Genomic DNA, 21,702 nt, shown 5'->3' with positions numbered 1-21,702 from the left:
GCTGCCTTGCCTGCTTTCATCTTCCGCAAAGCTTTTACTACCTCTTCTCTGTTTACCAAATCATTTTCCCTAACCCTCTCACTTTGCACACCACCTCGACCAAGACACCCTATATCTGCCACTCTATCATCAAACACATTCAAGAAACCTTCAAAATACTCACTCCATCTTCTTCGCACATCACCACTACTTGTTATCACCTCCCCATTTGCGCCCTTCACTGAAGTTCCCATTTGCTCCCTTGTCTTACGCTTTTTATTTACCTCCTTCCAGAACATCTTTTTATTCTCCCTAAAATTTAATGATACTCTCTCACCCCAACTCTCATTTGCCCTCTTTTTCACCTGTTGCACCTTTCTCTTGACCTCCTGTCTCTTTTTTTTATACATCTCCCACTCAATTGCATTTTTTCCCTGCAAAAATTGTCCAAATGCCTCTCTCTTCTCTTTCACTAATAATCTTACTTCTTCATCCCACCACTCACTACCCTTTCTAATCAACCCACCTCCCACTCTTCTCATGTCACAAGCATCTTTTGCACAATCCATCACTGCTTCCCTAAATACATCCCATTCCTCCCCCACTCCCCTACTTCCATTGTTCTCACCTTTTTCCATTCTATACTCAGTCTCTCCTGGTACTTCCTCACACAAGTCTCCTTCCCAAGCTCACTTACTATCACCACCCTCTTTACCCCAACATTCTCTCTTCTTTTCTGAAAACCCATACAAATCTTCAACTTAGCCTCCACAAGATAATGATCAGACATCCCTCCAGTTGCACCTCTCAGCACATTAACATCCAAAAGTCTCTCTTTCGCACGCCTGTCAATTAACACATAATCCAATAACGCTCTCTGGCCATCTCTCCTATTTACATACGTATACTTATGTATATCTCGCTTTTTAAACCAGGTATTCCCAATCACCAGTCCTTTTTCAGCACATAAATCACAAGCTCTTCACCATTTCCATTTACAACACTGAACACCCCATGTATACCAATTATTCCCTCAACTGCCACATTACTCACCTTTGCATTCAAATCACCCATCACTATAACCTGGTCTCGTGCATCAAAACCACTTTACCAAACTCAGACACCAGCTTCTGCAGTTTCTCACATGAATCAGCCACCAGTGCTGTATCATCAGCGAACAACAACTGACTCACTTCCCAAGCTCTCTCATCCCCAACAGACTTCATACTTGCCCCTCTTTCCAAAACTCTTGCATTCACCTCCCCAACAACCCCATCCATAAACAAATTAAACAACCATGGAGACATCATACACCCCTGCCGTAAACCTACATTCACTGAGAACTGATCTCTTTCCTCTCTTCCTACACACACACATGCCTTACATCCTTGATAAAAACTTTTCACTGCTTTTAACAACTTGTCTCCCACACCATATATTCTTAGTACCTTCCACAGAGCATCTCTATGAACTCTATCATATGCCTTCTCCAGATCCATAAATGCTACATACCAATCCATTTGCTTTTCTGAGTATTTCTCACATACATTCTTCAATGCAAACACCTGATCCACACATCCTCTACCACTTCTGAAACCACACTGCTCTTCCCCAATCTAATGCTCTGTACATGCCTTCACCCTCTCAATCAATACCCTCCCATATAATTTACCAGGAATACTCAACAAACTTATACCTCTGTAATTTGAGCACTCACTCTTATTCCCTTTGCCTTTGTACAGTGGCACTATGCAAGCATTCCAGCAATCCTCAGGCACCTCACCATGAATCATACATACATTAAATAACCTTACCAACCAGTCAACAATGCAGTCACCCCCGTTTTTAATAAATTCCACTGCAATACCATCCAAACCTGCTGCCTTGCCGGCTTTCATCTTCCGCAAAGCTTTTGCTACTTCTTCTCTGTTTACCAAATCATTTTCCCTAACCCTCTCACTTTGCACACCACCTCGACCAAAACACCCTATTTCTGCCACTCTATGGGGAGTGCTCATCCTCCTCAAAGGCTCAGATTGGGGTGTCTAAATGTGTGTGGTTGTAACGAAGATGTGAAAAAAGGAGAGATAGGTAGTATGTTTGAGGAAAGGAACCTGGATGTTTTGGCTCTGAGTGAAACGAAGCTCAAGAGTAAAGGGGAAGAGTGGTTTGGGAATGTCTTGGGAGTAAAGTCAGGGGTTAGTGAGAGGACAAGAGCAAGGGAAGGAGTAGCAGTACTCCTGAAACAGGAGTTGTGGGAGTATGTGATAGAATGTAAGAAAGTAAATTCTCGATTAATATGGGTAAAACTGAAAGTTGATGGAGAGAGATGGGTTATTGTTGGTGCATATGCACCTGGGCATGAGAAGAAAGATCATGAGAGGCAAGTGTTTTGGGAGCAGCTGAATGAGTGTGTTAGTGGTTTTGATGCACAAGACCAGGTTATAGTGATGGGTGATTTGAATGCAAAGTTGAGTAATGTGGCAGTTGAGGGAATAATTGGTATACATGGGGTGTTCAGTGTTATAAATGGAAATGGTGAAAAGCTTGTAGATTTATGTGCTGAAAAAGGACTGGTGATTGGGAATACCTGGTTTAAAAAGCGAAATATACATAAGTATATGTATGTAAGTAGGAGAGATTTCCAGAGAGCATTATTGGATTACGTGTTAATTGACAGGTGCGCGAAAGAGAGACTTTTGGATGTTAATGTGCTGAGAGGTGTAAGTGGAGGGATGTCTGATCATTATCTTGTGTAGGCGAAGGTGAGGATTTGTATGGGTTTTCAGAAAAGAAGAGAGAATGTTGGGGTGAAGAGGGTGGTGAGAGTAAGTGAGCTTGGGAATGAGACTTGTGTGAGGAAGTACCATGAGAGACTGAGTACAGAATGGAAAAAGGTGAGAACAAAGGAGGTAAGGGGAGTGGGGGAGGAATGGGATGTATTTAGGGAATCAGTGATGGATTGCGCAAAAGATGCTTGTGGCATGAGAAGTGTGGGAGGTGGGTTGATTATAAATGGTAGTGAGTGGTGGGATGAAGAAGTAAGATTATTAGTGAAAGAGAAGAGAGAGGCATTTGGATGATTTTTGCAGGGAAAAAATGCAATTGAGTGGGAGATGTATAAAAGAAAGAGACAGGAGGTCAAGAGAAAGGTGCAAGAGGTGAGAAAGAGGGCAAATGAGAGTTGGGGTGAGAGAGTATCATTATATTTTAGGGAGAATAAAAAGATGTGTAGTATGCAGTCTGTTGGTGATGAGAGAGCTTGGGAAGTGAGTCAGTTGTTGTTCGCTGATGATGCAGCACTTGTGGCTTATTCATGTGAGAAACTGCAGAAGCTAGTGACTGAGTTTGGTAAAGTGTGTGAAAGAAGAAAGTTAAGTTAAGAGTAAATGTGAATAAGAACAAGGTTATTAGGTACAGTAGGGTTGAGGGTCAAGTCAATTGGGAGGTAAGTTTGAATGGAGAAAAACTGGAGGAAGTGAAGTGTTTTAGATATCTGGGAGTGGATCTGGCAGCAGGTGGAACCATGGAAGTGAATCATAGGGTGGGGGAGGGGGTGAAAATCCTGGGAGCCTTGAAAGCAAAAATGGGTATGTTTGAAGGAATAGTGGTTCCAACAATGTTGTTTGGTTGCAAGACGTGGGCTATGGATAGAGTTGTGCGCAGGAGGGTGGATGTGCTGGAAATGAGATGTTTGAGGACAATGTGTGGTGTGAGGTGGTTTGATCGAGTAAGTAATGTAAGGGTAAGAGAGATGTGTGGAAATAAAAAGAGCGTGGTTGAGAGAGCAGAAGAGGGTGTTTTGAAATGGTTTGGTCACATGGAGAGAATGAGTGAGGAAAGATTGACCAAGAGGATACATGTGTCGGACGTGGAGGGAACGAGAAGTGGGAGACCAAATTTGAGGTGGAAAGATGGAGTGAAAAAGGTTTTGAGTGATCGGGGCCTTAACATGCAGGAGGGTGAAAGGCGTGCAAGGAATAGAGTGAATTGGATCGATGTGGTATACTGGGGTCGACGTGCTATCAGTGGATTGAATCAGGGCATGTGAAGTGTCTGGGGTAAACCACGGAAAGTTCTGTGGGGCCTGGATGTGGAAAGGGAGCATGGTTTCAGGCATTATTACATGACAGCTAGAGACTGTGTGAACAAATGTGGCCTTTGTTGTTTTTTCCTAGCGCTACCTTGCACACATGAGGGGGAGGAGGATGTTATTCCATGTGTGGCGAGGTGGGGATGGGAATAAATAAAGGCAGAAAGTATGAATTATGTACATGTGTATATATGTATATGTCTGTGTTTATATATATATATATATATATATATATATATATATATTTTTTTTTTTTTTTTTTTGCCGGTCTCCCGCGTTTGCGAGGTAGCGCAAGGAAACAGACGAAAGAAATGGCCCAACCCACCCCCATACACATGTATATACATACGTCCACACACGCAAATATACATACCTACACAGCTTTCCATGGTTTACCTCAGACGCTTCACATGCCCCGATTCAATTCACTGACAGCACCTCAACCCTGGTATACCACATCGCTCCAATTCACTCTATTCCTTGCCCTCCTTTCACCCTCCTGCATGTTCAGGCCCCGATCACACAAAATCTTTTTCACTCCATCTTTCCACCTCCAATTTGGTCTCCCTCTTCTCCTCGTTCCCTCCACCTCCGACACATATATCCTCTTGGTCAATCTTTCCTCACTCATTCTCTCCATGTGCCCAAACCACTTCAAAACACCCTCTTCTGCTCTCTCAACCACGCTCTTTTTATTTCCACACATCTCTCTTACCCTTACGTTACTCACTCGATCAAACCACCTCACACCACACATTGTCCTCAAACATCTCATTTCCAGCACATCCATCCTCCTGCGCACAACTCTATCCATAGCCCACGCCTCGCAACCATACAACATTGTTGGAACCACTATTCCTTCAAACATACCCATTTTTGCTTTCCGAGATAATGTTCTCGACTTCCACACATTCTTCAAGGCTCCCAGAATTTTCGCCCCCTCCCCCACCCTATGATCCACTTCCGCTTCCATGTTTCCATCCGCTGCCAGATCCACTCCCAGATATCTAAAACACTTCACTTCCTCCAGTTTTTCTCCATTCAAACTCACCTCCCAATTGACTTGACCCTCAACCCTACTGTACCTAATAACCTTGCTCTTATTCACATTTACTCTTAACTTTCTTCTTCCACACACTTTACCAAGTAGTGGTGATGTGAGAAGGAGATGGAGTGAGTATTTTGAAGGTTTGTTGAATGTGTTTGATGATAGAGTGGCAGATATAGGGTGTTTTGGTCGAGGTGGTGTGCAAAGTGAGAGGGTTAGGGAAAATGATTTGGTAAACAGAGAAGAGGTAGTGAAAGCTTTGCGGAAGATGAAAGCCGTCAAGGCAGCAGGTTTGGATGGTATTGCAGTGGAATTTATTAAAAAAGGGGGTGACTGTATTGTTGACTGGTTGGTAAGGTTATTTAATGTATGTATGATTCATGGTGAGGTGCCTGAGGATTGGCGGAATGCGTGCATAGTGCCATTGTACAAAGGCAAAGGGGATAAGAGTGAGTGCTCAAATTACAGAGGTATAAGTTTGTTGAGTATTCCTGGTAAATTATATGGGAGGGTATTGATTGAGAGGGTGAAGGCATGTACAGAGCATCAGATTGGGGAAGAGCAGTGTGGTTTCAGAAGTGGTAGAGGATGTGTGGATCAGGTGTTTGCTTTGAAGAATGTATATGAGAAATACTTAGAAAAGCAAATGGATTTGTATGTAGCATTTATGGATCTGGAGAAGGCATATGATAGAGTTGATAGAGATGCTCTGTGGAAGGTATTAAGAATATATGGTGTGGGAGTCAGTTGTTGTTCGTTGATGATACAGTGCTGGTGGCTGATTCATGTGAGAAACTGCAGAAGCTGGTGACTGAGTTTGGTATATATATATATATATATATATATATATATATATATATATATATATATATCTTTTCATACTATTCGCCATTTCCCGCGTTAGCAAGGTAGCGTTAAGAACAGAGGACTGGGCCTCTGAGGGAATGTCCTCACCTGGCCTCGTTCTCTGTTCCTTCTTTTGGAAAATCAAAAAAAAACGAGAGGGGAGGATTTCCAGCCCCCCGCTCCCTCCCCTTTTAGTCGCCTTCTACGACACGCAGGGAATACATGGGAAGTATTCTTTCTCCCCTATCCCCTATATATATACATGTATACGTTGAGATGTATGGGTATGTATATTTGCGTGTGTGGACGTGTATGTATATACATGGGTATGTGGGTGGGTAGGGCCATTTCTTTCGACTGTTTCCTTGCGCTATCTCGCAAACGCGGGAGACAGCGACAAATCAAAAATAAATAAATATATAAGTAAATATATAATATATTCATTTATTTATTACTTATTATACTTAATCACTGTATCCCACATCAGCGAGGTAGTGCTTGAAACAGATGAAGAATGGCCCATCTACTCATATGCACATATATATACATAAATTCTCATACACGCACATAAACATAACAACATATACATACACATGCATAGACATATACATAGATACTCTTGTATATATTCATGCTTGCCTTCATCCATTCCTGTTGCTACCCTGCCAAACAGGAAATAGTATCTCCCCCCTTCTTTCTTCATCAGTTTCCTGGCATTACCTGACTAATGTGGGAAATGGCAATCAAGTATAATAAATAAAGATATATGAAATGAGTAAATGTTTAAATATTAGAATTTGATGAAAAACTTTTTGTGTAAAACCATTGTTAATGGTGATCTAAGATATAAAGTGTATAATCAAATATATTTATTGCTTTTACCTGATGTTACAAGGACATTTATTTCTGTTTTATTTCTGTAAATACAGAGTGTGCAGCTATAACTCTAGATATTACTGCTATGAGTGTCATGAAGATGAGGTTGCCATGATTCCTGCTCGCATCATACATAACTGGGACTTAAGTGCCCACCCTGTCTGCACTGCTAATGCCCGTTGGTTGGCTGCCATCCAGCATCAGCCACTTATTGACCTTCGGACTGTCAACCCCAAGCTTTATTGCCATGTGGATGACTTAGCTGAAATACAGGTTTGAAGGATGATCTTGTTATTATGGTGATGTACAGCCAACAACTAAAGTCTCTTCCCACTTTATATCTTTATATTGATGTAAGAACCATTAGCATGCATATTTCTGATGCATTATGTATTTTGAGCCAAAACTTTTTATGCATATGTCAGAAAGTGGAGCATGTTTCAGGCATTTAATGATTGCCTTTGAGGAAGTTAGTATTTATTATTTATTCATTTATTTTGCTTTGTCGCTGCCTCCCGCGTTAGCGAGGTAGCACAAGGAAACAGTTGAAAGAATGGCCCAACCCACCCACATACACATGTACATACATAAACGTCCACACACGCAAAAATTCATACCTATACATCTCAACGTATTCATATATATACACACACAGACATATACATATATACATATGTACATAATTCATACTGTCTGTATTCATTTCCATCGCCACCTTGCTACACATGGAATAACAACCCCCTCCCCCCTCATGTGCCCAAGGTAGCGCTAGGAAAAGACAACAAAAGACCACATTCATGCACACTCAGTCTCTAGCTGTCATGTGATAATGCACCAAAACCACAGCTCCCTTTCCACATCCAGGCCCCACAACACTTTCCATGGTTTACCCCAGACGCTTCACATGCCCTGGTTCAATCCATTGACAGCATGTTGATCCCGGTATACCACATCGTTCCAATTCACTCTATTCCTTGCACGCCTTTTACCCTCCTGCATGTTCAGGCCCTGATCACTCAAAATCTTTTTCACTTCATCTTTCCACCTCAAATTTGGTCTCCCACTTCTCCTTGCTCCCTCCACCTCTGAGACATATGTCCTCTTAGTCATTCTTTCCTCACTCATTCTCTCCATGTGACCAAACCATTTCAAAACATCCTCTTCTGCTCTCTCAACCACACACTTTTTATTACCACACATCTCTCTTACCCTATTATTACTTACTCGGGCAAACCACCTCACACCACATATTGTCCTCAAACATCTCATTTCCAGCACATCCACCCTCCTCCGCACAACTCTATACATAGCCCACGCCTCGTAACCATATAACATTGTTGGAACCACTATTCCTTCAAACATACCCATTTTTGCTCTCCGAGATAATGTTCTCGACTTCCACACATTCTTCAACGCTCCCAGAACTTTCACCACCTCCCCCACCCTATGATTCACTTCCACTTCCATGGTTCCATCCGCTGCCAAATCCACTCCCAGATATCTAGAACACTTCACTTCATCCAGTTTCTCTCCATTCAAACTTAACTCCCAATTGACTTGTCTCTCAACCCTTCTGTACCTAATAACCTTGCTCTTATTCACATTTACTCTAAACTTTCTTCTTTCACACACTTTACCAAACTCAGTCACCAGCTTCTGCAGTTTCTCACACGAATCAGCCACAAGCGCTGTATCATCAGTGAACAACTGACTCGCTTCCCAAACTCTCTTATCCACAGCAGACTGCATACTTGCCCTTCTTTCCAAAACTCTTGCATTCACCTCCCTAACAACCCCATCCATAAACAAATTAAACAACCATGGAGACATCACACACCCTTGCCGCAAACCTACATTCACTGAGAACCAATCACTTTCCTCTCTTCCTACACATACACATGCCTTACATCCTCGATAAAAACTTTTCACTACTTCTAACAACTTGCCTCCCACACCATATATTCTTGATACCTTCCACAGAGCATCTCTATCAACTCTTATCATATGCCTTCTCCAGATCCATAAGTGCCTCATACAAACTCATTTGCTTTCCTAAGTATTTCTCACATACATTCTTCAAAGCAAACACCTGATCCACACATCCTCTACCACTTCTGAAACCACACTGCTCTTCCCCAATCTGATGCTCTGTACATGCCTTCACCCTCTCAATCAATACCCTCCTACATAATTTCCCAGGAATACTCAACAAACGTATACCTCTGTAATTTGAGCACTCACTTTAATCCCCTTTGCCTTTGTACAATGGCACTATGCAAGCATTCCGCCAATCCTCAGGCACCTCACCATGGGTCATACATACATTAAGTAACCTTACCAACCAGTCAACAACACAGTTACCCTCTTTTTTAATAAATTCCACTGCAATACCATCAAAACACACTGCCTTGCCGGCTTTCATCTTCGGCAAAGCTTTTACTACCTCTTCTCTGTTTACCAAATCATTTTCCCTAACCCTCTCACTTTGCACACCACCTTGACCAAAATACCCTATATCTGCCACTATATCATCAAACACATTCAACAAACCTTCAAAATACTCACTCCATCTCCTCACATCACCACTACTTGTCATCACCTCCCCATTATCCCCCTTCACTAAAGTTCCCATTTGTTCCCCTGTCTTATGCTCTTTATTTACCTCCTTCCAAAACATCTTTTTATCCTCCCTAAGATTTAATGATACTCTCTCACCCCAACTCTCATTTGCCCTCTTTTTCACCTCTTGCACCTTTCTCTTGACCTCATGCCTCTTTCTTTTATACATCTCCCAGTCATTTGCATTTTTTCCTTGCAAAAATTGTCCAAATGCCTCTCTCTTCTCTTTCACTAATAATCTTACTTCTTCATCCCACCACTCACTACCCTTTCTAATCTGCCCACCTCCCACACTTCTCATGCCACAAGCATCTTTTGCGCAAGTCATCACTGCTTCCCTAAATACATCCCATTCTTCCCCCACTCCCCTTACGTCCTTTGTTCTAACCTTTTTCCATTCTGTACTCAGAATGGAAAGTTAGTAAATTATTCTAATGGCTTTAAGCCACATGATTTTAATTATGAGATATCCTTTGTTGGATCTCAACCTGTAAGTAAGGGAACAGAATTTTGGCTTTGACTGTACATATACTTAAGATTATTTTGAAATATTGCAATACTGTAATTACCCATATATACAATACAGGGTGTTTTATACTTGAAGGACTTCATCTCTTGAACATTCTCTGCTATCATGCAGCTTCTCGAACTGTGTATTCTGTCTGCATTAACCATGTCATCAGTCATTTTATATAATTTTCTGCCACTTTTATACTATAAAAGTTTTTCTTTACATGACTTTCAACAAATTTCTTGCATGATTTCATATGTCTGGTTGCTGTATCTGTATATCTCTCAAAGAACTATTCACAGTCTACATGATCAGTGTGTTTTAAAAACTTAAAGGTAGGTATTGGGTCACTCCTCACTCTTCTCTCTTCCAAGTTAGACAATTTCATATCCTTTGGCCTTTTTCTGTAATTCAATTCTTATTATTTGTATCATTGTTTCCTTCCTTGGGCCTTTTCTGTTAGCTTTGTGTACTTCTGTAGCTGTAGTGAACAAACTTGAGAAGCATATTTTTAGTTTTGTCGTTATGTAGGATATGAACATCTTGCCAAGTACATCCTTATACTTGAAAGCTACTCAAGCATTTGCTTGGAGACACTGTCTCACTATTCTCCTAATGTGGAACTCTGGTGGCACGTTAGGGATGGTGTCAACTCCCAGGTACTTCTTACATGTAGAGTCTTTAAGCTTAAACCGTATGAGATACTGACCATACGAAGGTCTTCTTTCACACACACGCACACACACACCCCATTACATCTGTTCAGGTTGAGTTTCATCAACAATGTATCAGAGTATATTTAGTGCCCCATGTAGGTCAGTGTTTCTAAAACCCATGGTTACAACCCAAATGAGGGCTGCAAGGATGCTCCTGAAGGATGTGGGATGGTTTGAAAAATAAATTAGAAATAAGAATGTAAAAGATTTTAAATTCACAAAATAGTGCAAATATATTCATATCACAATTTTTGAATATAAAGTGTCATTAAGACTTCAACAGGAAAATAGTTTTGAATGATAAATCATCGATGAATGTATGAAAACTGATGTATTTGAGTCTGTTCATGTCCATTACTTATATGCTGAAGCAGTTGGAGCTTGATGCAGTGTTGTTTCTTACTTCTGGTGTTGTTGTGTTGGATGACTGACATACTGTGATACACAGTTATCATAATGTAAGTTTTGTTTGCCAACTGACATTCTGTGATACACACTTATCATAATGTAAGTTTTGTTTGCCTCTTACTTTTTTTATTGACTGTGATGGCCATGCTACTTCATGAGTAGAATAGCCATTTAATATTCTAGTAGAGGAAACAGCATTAGCTTGGGAATTTGCACTCAAAGAAGGAAATTTGCTAAAGATAAACTTTATTGTAATGACTGGTGTGATAAGGTTGGTAGTAGCTACATGAGTGTGTTTTACATTTAAGGATTAAGTATGAGGGTGAGCATTTGTGAATAAATGCGACAAGTATTTGATGGAACAATTTATAGCGCAGAGATTATTTGTATTTGGTATTCATCTTCAAATCCATTTGTTCTTGAATTTTTCTTATATCATGGTATTTGCATTTACATTCAAATTCATGGGTAGAGTACTCTTATTCATCTAATTATGATATGTATAATTTGACAAATGGATGCAGACTCCTGATTTTTGTTTGAAAGCATAGAGGTATACTCGTATACAGGTTTCCATGAATGATTACATTGTGTTATCCCTGGGGATAGGGGAGAAAGAATACTTCCCACATATTCCCTGCTTGTCGTAGAAGGGAGCGGTGTGTGTGTGAGTGTGTGTGTGTGGAAATCTTCCCCTCTCGTTTTTTTTTTTTTTAATTTTCCAAAAGAAGGAACAGAGAAGGGGGCCAGGTGAGGATATTCCCTCAAAGGCCCAGTCCTCTGTTCTTAACACTACCTCACTAACATGGGAAATGGCGAATAGTATGAAAGTAAAGAAAAAGATTTCATTGTGTATTTGTTGTTCGCTGATGATACAGCACTGGTGGCTGATTCATGCAAGAAACTGCAGGAGTTGGTGACTGAGCTTGGAAAGGACTGTGAAAGAATAAAATTGGAAGTAAATGTGAATAACAGGGACACGTTAGCTAGGATGTAAGTTTGAATGGAGAAAAATTGGGGGAAGTGAATTGTTTTAGATATCTGGGAGTGGGCTAGGCAGCAAATGGAACCATGGAAACAGCAGTGAGTCACAGGGTGGGGGGGGGTAATAGTAAGTGGTCTGGTGAAAACCTTGAATAAGATGAAATGTGGCAGGATGGCTGGAGTGTATAGTATTGCAGTTGAATTTCTGAAGAAAAGGGATGAGTGTGTCGTTGATTGGTTAGTTATGATCTTCAGTGTATATATGGATGTTACTGAGGTGCCTGAGGATTGGCAGAATGCATGTGTTATACTATTGTATAAAGACTTTGGTTTCGGTGTATTGCACATGACAGCTAGAGAATGGAAGTGAGTGGGTGTGGCCTTTGTATGTTTCCTAGTGTTACCTTGATGTCACAAGGGGTGGTGATATGGTCTCTTGTGGGGTGTGGTGGTGCTGGAAAATGGGTAAAGGTGAGCAAGTATTAATATGTACATTACATGTGTATGTATGTATATGTGTATGTATATGTATGTAAATGGAAATGGTGAAGAGCTTGTAGATTTATGTGCTGAAAAAGGACTGGTGATTGGGAATACCTGGTTTAAAAAGCGAGATATAAATAAGTATACGTATGTAAGTAGGAGAGATGGCCAGAGAGCGTTATTGGATTACGTGTTAATTGACAGGCGCGCGAAAGAGAGACTTTTGTATGTTAATGTGCTGAGAGGTGCAACTGGAGGGATGTCTGATCATTATCTTGTGGAGGCTAAGGTGAAGATTTGTATGGGTTTTCAGAAAAGAAGAGTGAATGTTGGGGTGAAGAGGGTGGTGAGAGTAAGTGAGCTTGGGAAGGAGACTTGTGTGAGGAAGTACCAGGAGAGACTGAGTACAGAATGGAAAAAGGTGAGAACAATGGAAGTAAGGGGAGTGGGGGAGGAATGGGATGTATTTAGGGAATCAGTGATGGATTGCGCAAAAGATGCTTGTGGCATGAGAAGAGTGGGAGGTGGGTTGATTAGAAAGGGTAGTGAGTGGTGGGATGAAGAAGTAAGATTATTAGTGAAAGAGAAGAGAGAGGCATTTTGACAATTTTTGCAGGAAAAAAATGCAATTGAGTGGGAGATGTATAAAAGAAAGAGACAGGAGGTCAAGAGAAAGGTGCAAGAGGTGAAAAAGAGGGCAAATGAGAGTTGGGGTGAGAGAGTATCATTAAATTTTAGGGAGAATAAAAAGGTGTTCTGGAAGGAGGTAAATAAAGTGCGTAAGACAAGGGAGCAAATGGGAACTTCAGTGAAGGGCGCAAATGAGGAGGTGATAACAAGTAGTGGTGATGTGAGAAGGAGATGGAGTGAGTATTTTGAAGGTTTGTTGAATGTGTTTGATGATAGAGTGGCAGATATAGGGTGTTTTGGTCGAGGTGGTGTGCAAAGTGAGAGGGTTAGGGAAAATGATTTGGTAAACAGAGAAGAGGTAGTAAAAGCTTTGCAGAAGATGATAGCCGGCAAGGCAGCAGGTTTGGATGGTATTGCAGTGGAATTTATTAAAAAAGGGGGTGACTGTATTATTGACTGGTTGGTAAGGTTATTTAATGTATGTATGACTCATGGTGAGGTGCCTGAGGATTGGCGGAATGCGTGCATAGTGCCATTGTACAAAGGCAAAGGGGATAAGAGTGAGTGCTCAAATTACAGAGGTATAAGTTTGTTGAGTATGCCTGGTAAATTATATGGGAAGGTATTGATTGAGAGAGTGAAGGCATGTACAGAGCATCAGATTGGGGAAGAGTAGTGTGGTTTCAGAAGTGGTAGAGGATGTGTGGATCAGGTGTTTCCTTGAAGAATGTATGTGAGAAATACTTAGAAAAGCAAATGGATTTGTATGTAGCATTTATGGATCTGGAGAAGGCATATGATAGAGTTGATAGAGATGCTCTGTGGAAGGTATTAAGAATATATGCTGTGGGAGGCAAGTTGTTAGAAGCAGTGAAAAGTTTTTATCGAGGATGTAAGGCATGTGTACGTGTAGGAAGAGAGGAAAGTGATTGGTTCTCAGTGAATGTAGGTTTGCGGCAGGGGTGTGTGATGTCTCCATGGTTGTTTAATTTGTTTATGGATGGGGTTGTTATGGAGGTGAATGCAAGAGTTTTGGAAAGAGGGGCAAGTATGAAGTCTGTTGTGGATGAGAGAGCTTGGGAAGTGAGTCAGTTGTTGTTCACTGGTGATACAGCGCTGGTGGCTGATTCATGTGAGAAACTGCAGAAGCTGGTGACTGAGTTTGGTAAAGTGTGTGAAAGAAGAAAGTTAAGAGTAAATGTGAATAAGAGCAAGGTAATTAGGTACAATAGGGTTGAGGGTCACGTCAATTGGGAGGTAAGTTTGAATGGAGAAAAACTGGAGGAAGTAAAGTGTTTTAGATATCTGGGAGTGGATCTGGCAGCGGATGGAACCATGGAAGCGGAAGTGAATCATAGGGTGGGGGAGGGGGCGAAAATCCTGGGAGCCTTGAAGAAATTGTGGAAGTCGAGAACATTATCTCGGAAAGCAAAAATGGGTATGTTTGAAGGAATAGTGGTTCCAACAATGTTGTATGGTTGCGAGGCGTGGGCTATGGATAGAGTTGTGCGCAGGAGGATGGATGTGCTGGAAATGAGATGTTTGAGGACAATGTGTGGTGTGAGGTGGTTTGATCGAGTAAGTAACGTAAGGGTAAGAGAGATGTGTGGAAATAAAAAGAGCATGGTTGAGAGAGCAGAAGAGGGTGTTTTGAAATGGTTTGGGCACATGGAGAGAATGAGTGAGGAAAGATTGACTAAGAGGATATATGTGTCAGAGGTGGAGGGAACGAGGAGAAGTGGGAGACCAAATTGGAGGTGGAAAGATGGAGTGAAAAAGATTTTGTGTGATCAGGGGCCTGAACATGCAGGAGGGTGAAAGGCGTGCAAGGAATAGAGTGAATTGGATCGATGTGGTATACCGGGGTTGACGTGCTGTCAGTGGATTGAATCAGGGCATGTGAAGCGTCTGGGGTAAACCATGGAAAGCTGTGTAGGTATGTATATTCGTGTGTGTGGACGTATGTATATACATGCGTATGGGGTTGGGTTGGGCCATTTCTTTCGTCTGTTTCCTTGCGCTACCTCGCAAACGCGAGAGACAGCGACAAAGCAAAAAAAAAAAAAAAATGTATGTGTATATATGTATATGTATGTATGTGGGAGAAAGAATACTTCCCACGCATTCCTCATGTGTCGTAGAAAGTGACTAAAGTGGACGGGAGCGGGTGGCTAGAAACTCTCCCCTCCTTGTATTTTAATTTTCTAAAAGGGGAAACAGAAGAAGGAGTCACGCGTGGAGTGCTTATCCTCCTTGAAGGCTCTGATTGGGGTGTTTAAATGTGTGTGGATGTAACCAAGATGAGAAAAAAAGATAGGTAATATGTTTGAGGAAAGGAACTGGGATGTTTTGGCTCTGAGTGAAACGAAGCTCAAGGGTAAAGGGGAAGAGTGGTTTGGGAATGTCTTGGGAGTAAAGTCAGGGGTTAGTGAGAGGACAAGAGCAAGGGAAGGAGTAGCGCTACTCCAGAAACAGGAGTTGTGGGAGTATGTGATAGAGTGTAAGAAAGTAAACTCTAGATTGTTATGTGGAAAACTGAAAGTTGATAGAGAGAGATTGGTGACTATTGGTGCATATGAACCTAGGCATGAGAAGAAAGATCATGAGAGGCAAGTGTTGTGGGAGCAGCTGAGTGAATGTGTTAGTAGTTTTGATGCACGAGACCAGGTTATAGTGATGGGTGATTTGAATGCAAAGTTGAGTAATGTGGCACTTGAGGGAATAATTGGTGTACATGGGGTGTTCAGTGTTGTAAATGGAAATGGTGTAGAGCTTGTAGATTTATGTGCTGAAAAAGGACTGGTGATTGGGAATACCTGGTTTAAAAAGAGAGATATACATAAGTATATGTATGTAAGTAGGAGAGATGGCCAGAGAGCATTATTGGATTACATGTTAATTGATCGGCGCACAAAAGAGAGACTATTTGGTGTTAATGTGCTGAGAGGTGCAGCTGAGGGATGTCTGATCATTATCTTGTGGAGGCGAAGATGATGATTTCTAGAGGTTTTCAGAAAAGAAGAGAGAATATTGGGGTGAAGAGGGTGGTGAGAGTAACAGGAGAGAACGAGTAAAGAATGGAAAAAGGTGAGAACAAAGGAGGTAAGGGGAGTGGGGGAGGAATGGGATGTATTTAGGGAAGCAGTGATGGCTTGCGCAAAAGATGCTTGTGGCATGAGAAGTGTGGGAGGTGGGCAGATTAGAAAGGCTAATGAGTGGTGGGATGAAGAAGATTATTAGTGAAAGAGAAGAGAGAGGCATTTGGACGATTTTTGCAGGGAAATAATGCAAATGAGTGGGAGATGTATAAAAGAAAGAGGCAGGAGGTCAAGAGAAAGGTGCAATGGGTGAAAAAGAGGGCAAATGAGAGTTGGGGTGAGAAAGTATCATTAAATTTTAGGGAGAATAAAAAGATGTTTTGGAAGGAGGTAACAAAGTGCTTAAGATAAGGGAACTAATGGGAACATCACTGAAAGGGGCTAATGGGGAGGTGATAACAAGTAGTGGTGATGTGAGAAGTAGATGGAGTGAGTATTTTGAAGGTTTGTTGAATGTGTTTGATGATAGAGTGGCAGATATAGGGTGTTTTGGTCGAGGTGGTGTGCAAAGTGAGAGGGTTAGGGAGAATGATTTGGTAAACAGAGAAGAGGTAGTAAAAGCTTTGCGGAAGATGAAAGCCGGCAAGGCAGCGGGTTTGGATGGTATTGCATTGGAATTTATTAAAAATGGGGGTGACTGTATTGTTGACTGGTTGGTAAGGTTATTTAATGTATGTATGACTCTTGGTGAGGTGCCTGAGGATTGGCAGAATGCTTGTATAGTGCCATTGTACAGAGGCAAAGGAGATAAATGTGAGAGGTATAAGTTTGTTGAGTATTCCTGGTAAATTATATGGGATGGTATTGATTGAGAGGGTGAAGGCATATACAGAGCATGAGATTGGGGAAGAGCAGTGTGGTTTTAGAAGTGATAGAGGATGTGTGGATCAGGTGTTTGCTTTGAAGAATGTATGTGAGAAAAACTTAGAAAAGCTAATGGATTTGTATGTAGCATTTATTTTGCTTTGTCGCTGTCTCCCGCGTTAGCGAGGTAGTGCAAGGAAGCAGATGAAAGAATGGCCCAACCCACCCACGTACACATGTATACACATACATGTCCACACACGCAAATATACATACCTATACATCTCAACGTATACATATATATACACACACAGGCATATATATACACATGTACATGATTCATACTGTCTGCCTATATTCATTCCCATTGCCACCCCACCACACATGAAAAACAAATCCCCTCCCCCCTCATGTGCACGAGGTAGTGCTAGGAAAAGACAACAAAGGCCACATTCGTTCACACTCAGTCTCTTGCTGTCATGTGATAATGCACCGAAACCACAGCTCCCTTTCCACATCCAGGCCCCACAGAACTTTGCATGGTTTACCCCAGACGCTTCACATGCCCTGGTTCAATCCATTGACAGCACATTGACCCCGGTATACCACATCGTTCCAGTTTACTCTATTCCTTGTACGCCTTTCACCCTCCTGCATGTTCAGGCCCCGATCACTCAAAATCTTTTTCACTCCATCTTTCCACCTCCAATTTGGTCTCCCACTTCTCCTTGCTCCCTCCACCTCTGACACATATATTCTCTTTGTCAATCTTTCCTCACTCATTCTCTTCATTTGACCAAACCATTTCAAAACACCCTCTTCTGCTCTCTCAACCACACTCTTTTTATTACCACACATCTCTCTTACCCTATTGTTACTTACTCGATCAAACCACCTCACACCACATATTGTCCTCAAACATCTCATTTCCAGCACATCCACCCTCCTCCGCACATCTCTATCTATAGCCCATGCCTCGCAACCATATAACATTGTTGGAACCACCATTCCTTCAAACATACCCATTTTTGCTTTCCGAGATAATGTTCTCGACTTCCACACATTCTTCAACGCTTCCAGATTTTTCACCCCCTCCCACATTTTATGATTCACCTCCGCTTCCATGGTTCCATCTGCTGCTAAATCCACTCCCAGATATCTAAAACACTTCACCTCCTCCAGTTTTTCTCCATTCAAACTTACCTCCCAATTGACTTGTCCCTCAACTCTACTGTACCTAATAACCTTGCTCTTATTCACATTTACTCTCAGCTTTCTTCTTTCACACACTTTACCAAACTCAGTCACCAGCTTCTGCAGTTTCACACACGAATCAACCACCAGCACTCTATCATCAGCGAACAACAGCTGACTCACTTCCCAAGCTCTCTCATCCACAACAGACTGCATACTTGCCCTTCTTTCCAAAACTCTTGCCTTCACCTCCCTAACAACCCCATCCATAAACAAATTGAACAACCATGGAGACATCACACACCCCTTCTGCAAACCAACATTCATTGAGAACCAATCACTTTCCTCTCTTCCTACACGAACACATGCCTTACATCCTCGGTAAAAACTTTTTGCTGCTTCTAACAACTTGCCTCCCACACCATATATTCTTAATACCTTCTACAGAGCATCTGTATCAACTCTATCATATGCCTTCTCCAGATCCATAAATGCTACATACGAATCCATTTGCTTTTCTAAGCATTTCTCACATACATTCTTCAAAGCAAACACCTGATCCACACATCCTCTACCACTTCTGAAACCACACTGCTCTTCCCCAATCTGATGCTCTGTACACTCCTTCACCCTCTCAATCAATACCCTCCCATATAATTTCCCAGGAATACTCAACAAACTTATACCTCTGTAATTTGAACACTCACTTTTATCCCCTTTGCCTTTGTATAATGGCACTATGTAAGCATTCCACCAATCCTCAGGCACCTCACCATGAGTCATACATACATTGAATAACCCTACCAACCAGTCAACAATACAGTCACCCCCCTTTTTTAATAAATTCCACTGCAATACCATCCAAACCCGCTGCCTTGCCTGCTTTCATCTTCCGCAAAGCTTTTACTACCTCTTCTCTGTTTACCAAATCATTCTCCCTAACCCTCTCACTTTGCACACCACCTCGACCAAAACACCCTATATCTGCCACTCTATCATCAAACACATTCAACAAACCTTCAAAATACTCACTCCATCTACTTCTCATATCACCACTACTTGTTATCACCTCCCCATTAGCCCCCTTCACTGATGTTCCCATTTGTTCCCTTGTCTTACGCACTTTATTTACCTTCTTCCAAAACATCTTATTCTCCCTAAAATTTAATGATACTCTCTCACCCCAACTCTCATTTATCCTTTTTTCTTGGCCTTCTGCCTCTTTCTTTTATACGTCTCCCAGTCATTTGCATTATTTCCCTGCAAAAATCATCCAAATGCCTCTCTCTTCTCTTTCACTAATAATCTTACTTCTTCATCCCACCACTCACTACCCTTTCTAATCTGCCCACCTCCCACGCTTCTTATGCCACAAGCATCTTTTGCACAAGCCATCACTGCTTCCCTAAGTACATCCCATTCCTCTTACGTTCTTTGTTCTCACCTTTTTCTATTCTGTACTCAGTCTCTCCTGGTACTTCCTCACACAAGTCTCCTTCCCAAGCTCACTTTCTCTCACCACTCTTTTCACCCCAACATTCTCTCTTCTTTTCTGAAAAACTCTACAAATCTTCACCTTCGCCTACAGATGATAACGATCAGACATCCCTCCAGTTGCACCTCTCAGCACATTAACATCCAAAAGTCTCTCTTTCACTTGCCTATCAATTAACACATAATCCAATAATGCTCTCTGGCCATCTCTCCAACTTACTTATGTATACTTATGTATATCTTTTTTTATACCAGGTATTCCCAATCACCAGTATTTTTTCAGCACATAAATCTACAAGCTCTTCACCATTTCCATTTACGTATAGATAATGTATGTGTAATGTGCATATATGTGTAAGAAAGTGGATGGATCTTTCGTTGTCTGTTTCCTAGCACACCTCTTTAATGCGGGAAACAGAGATCAAGTACGATAAGGGGGATAAAGGTGAATGTTTTTAGTGGTCCTGAAGAGAGGGGGTGGCTGTGCATGTCTGTTGGTAGGGGGGCTGGAAGTTGAGTCATGTGTTGTATCCTGGTAGCACTGTGTTGGTGGCAGATTCAGATGAGAGGCTGCTTAGGTGGTTGCATTGAGTTTGAGAGGTTTTGTGAAAGGAGAAAGTTTTGGGTGAGTGTTAATGGGAGCATGTTTATTAGGTTTAACAGTGTATGGAAACAGGTTTGTTGGGAAATGAGTTTGAATTTTGCTATCTAGAAGGGTGAAACTGGTTATGTTTGAAGGTACAGTCATCCCAGTGATGTTTTATGGATGCAGCTATAGATGAGAATGTTTGAAGGAGGGTGAAAGTATTGAAATTAAGTATTTAAGGACAATATATGGTGTAAGGAGGGTTGATTGAGTAATGATACATTAAGAGAACAGTGTGGTATTTAGAAGGGTATGTTTGACGAAGCTGAAGATTGCTGAAATGGTTTGCACATTTTTAGAAAATGAGTGGGGGAAAGTTTGACAAAGAAGATATTTGTATATCAAGTGAAGGGGACAAGGGAAAGGGGGAAACCAAATTGGGGATGAAAGAATGGAGAGAAAAAGATTGTGTGCTTGGGTCATGAACATGTTGGAAGGTAAAAGGTGTGCATGGGAGAGAGTGAATTCGATTGATGTGGTATACAATGTGCAATGAACTGTCAATGGACTGAACTAGGGCATGTGAAGCTGATAGAAGAAGCCATAGAATGGTCTGTGGGGCTTGGTTGTGGATAGAGGGCTGTCATTTCAGTGCATTGCATATATATATTGCCTGAGGATAAGGTAAAAGCTATTATTGTTCCTTTATTCAAGAAAAGGTGCTAAGGATGTATGTAGCAGTTACAGAGAATAAGTCTGTTAATTATACCACAAAAAGAGTTTGCAAGAGTATTGATTGACAGAGTGATGGAAGTGACTGGATGCAGAATAAATGAGAAGCACGGTTTTAGGAAAGGTATGGGATGTGTCGATCCGATTATTGTGGTGAAAATGACTGGAAAAGTATCAAGTGAAAGGTAAAAAGCTGTATGCAGCTTTTATGCATCTGGAAAAAATGTAAGACAGAATCGAGTGTAATACTTTATAGGATGTGTTTAAAATATTTAGGGTACATAGTAAATGCATGTCTCGGAATGGATAGAGAATTGAGTGAAAGTTTTGATATAAATATGGGTGCATGGCAGGGCTTTGTGATGTCAACATGGCCTTTTGATTTATGTATATATATATATATATATATATATATATATATATATATATATATATATATATATATATATATATGTGTACGTGTAGGAAGAGAGGAAAGTGATTGGTTCTCAGTGAATGTAGGTTTGCGGCAGGGGTGTGTGATGTCTCCATGGTTGTTTAATTTGTTTATGGATGGGGTTGTTAGGGAGGTAAATGCAAGAGTTTTGGAAAGAGGGGCAAG

At 41.3% G+C, this 21,702-nt stretch overlaps 1 protein-coding gene across 1 annotated transcript in view; it reads left to right on the top strand.

Moving 5' to 3' along the window:
- Window positions 1-21,702, top strand: part of Plekhm1 (Pleckstrin homology and RUN domain containing M1) — a 126,293-nt gene that overhangs the window by 63,180 nt on the left and 41,411 nt on the right. Inside the window, exon 7 of the mRNA XM_071663407.1 lies at window positions 6,896-7,115. Within this exon, the coding sequence (XP_071519508.1) occupies window positions 6,896-7,115 (220 nt within the window). The remainder of the gene's footprint in view (window positions 1-6,895; window positions 7,116-21,702) is intronic.

This window comes from Panulirus ornatus, chromosome 1, assembly GCF_036320965.1.
Source record: "Panulirus ornatus isolate Po-2019 chromosome 1, ASM3632096v1, whole genome shotgun sequence".
Lineage (NCBI taxonomy): Eukaryota > Metazoa > Arthropoda > Malacostraca > Decapoda > Palinuridae > Panulirus > Panulirus ornatus.
Note: the sequence above shows the minus strand (reverse complement) of the source record. Positions and strands in the feature narration are given on the sequence as shown.